The 1,087-nt window shown below is 53.0% G+C and overlaps 1 protein-coding gene across 1 annotated transcript; it reads right to left on the minus strand.

Annotated features, from left to right (window-relative positions):
- Positions 1 to 116: 116 nt before the first annotated feature.
- Positions 117 to 866, minus strand: Pmar_PMAR009042 (merozoite surface protein 2, putative; the record flags this gene model as incomplete). The annotated part of the gene is made up of 1 exon (XM_002775026.1): positions 117 to 866. One exon carries the CDS (start codon positions 864 to 866, stop codon positions 117 to 119), a length of 750 nt encoding a protein of 249 aa, XP_002775072.1.
- Between the last annotated feature and the right edge of the window lie 221 nt (positions 867 to 1,087).

The following is a 1,087-nucleotide window of genomic DNA, read 5'->3' on the forward strand; positions in this document are numbered from 1 at the left end:
CGACGCAACTCTTTCGATCAATACTTCATTCACTCGTTATCAAAATAGCATGCGATACCGCGGGTTAGTCAAAATGCGGTTCATTAAACACTTCTAAGCTTCATTCCAAAATGTCTTCACACACTCGGACTGGGGGTAGCCTGAGTATCGGTCACCTCTGTCGTTGTTGCTGGAGCTTCGGTGGTGATATCAACGGTGGTGGCGGCACTGATAGTCGTGACTGGGAAGTCAGCTGTAGTCGCGGCATTGGTGGCGACATCGTCTGTTGTAGTAGCAGCAAATGTGGTGGATGAGGCCTCTCCAGTAACATCTGGAGATGTGGTTACTTCCGAGGGAGCTGCTGCGCTGGTCGTTTGTGCAACAGTGGTAGGCTCGACAGGAGCGTCGGTAGTAACATCAGCCGCATCGGTTGTAGTTACAGTTCCGGTAGTGTCGACAGCAACAGAAGTGGCCGTATTGGTTTCTTCGGGGGCGGCAGTTGTGCCGTCCTGAATTGTGGTAGTCTCAGTGACTTCATCGGTGGCTTCACTTGGAGTAGTGGTAACTGGAGCAACCTCGCAAGTGCATGGCGCATTGGATGAATGACAGGTGCTTGGTGTAGCCCAGTACTTGCAGTAGGAGCCAGGAGTATCCGAGGCACAACCAGCATCACAATTACGGGGGGCTTCAGTTGTTCCACCCGACCCGCAGGAACAAGGGACGTTGGAGCCAAAGCACCTGCTGGGGGTCTGCCAGTATTTACAATACGACCCGGGATAGGTGGCGGCACACTCGGCATCGCACTCGGTGGTGTTACCCATCACGTTTGTGATGTCCTGGAGAACACTGAGACCGACGATGACGAAGGGGAAGGAGCGGATAGTCATCTTGCACGAATGTGAATAAACTGCGGGAAGTGCGGAGCTAGTCTGGACCTGTGAGGGCCTATGCTAACGCCATAAGCCGGTGCTAACTGGACAACCAGTTTGAGCACTAACGAGTTCAATGATGTTCGTTCGCTGTAGCTGAACAACAGTGCGCCCGGTGTCTATCTGCCCAATCGTTTCACAAGATACTGCATCATATACAGTGTGGTGCGCGCTGCGTG

The sequence above is a fragment of the Perkinsus marinus genome, assembly GCF_000006405.1.
Source record: "Perkinsus marinus ATCC 50983 genomic scaffold scf_1104296956950, whole genome shotgun sequence".
In the NCBI taxonomy this organism is placed as follows: domain Eukaryota; phylum Perkinsozoa; order Perkinsida; family Perkinsidae; genus Perkinsus; species Perkinsus marinus.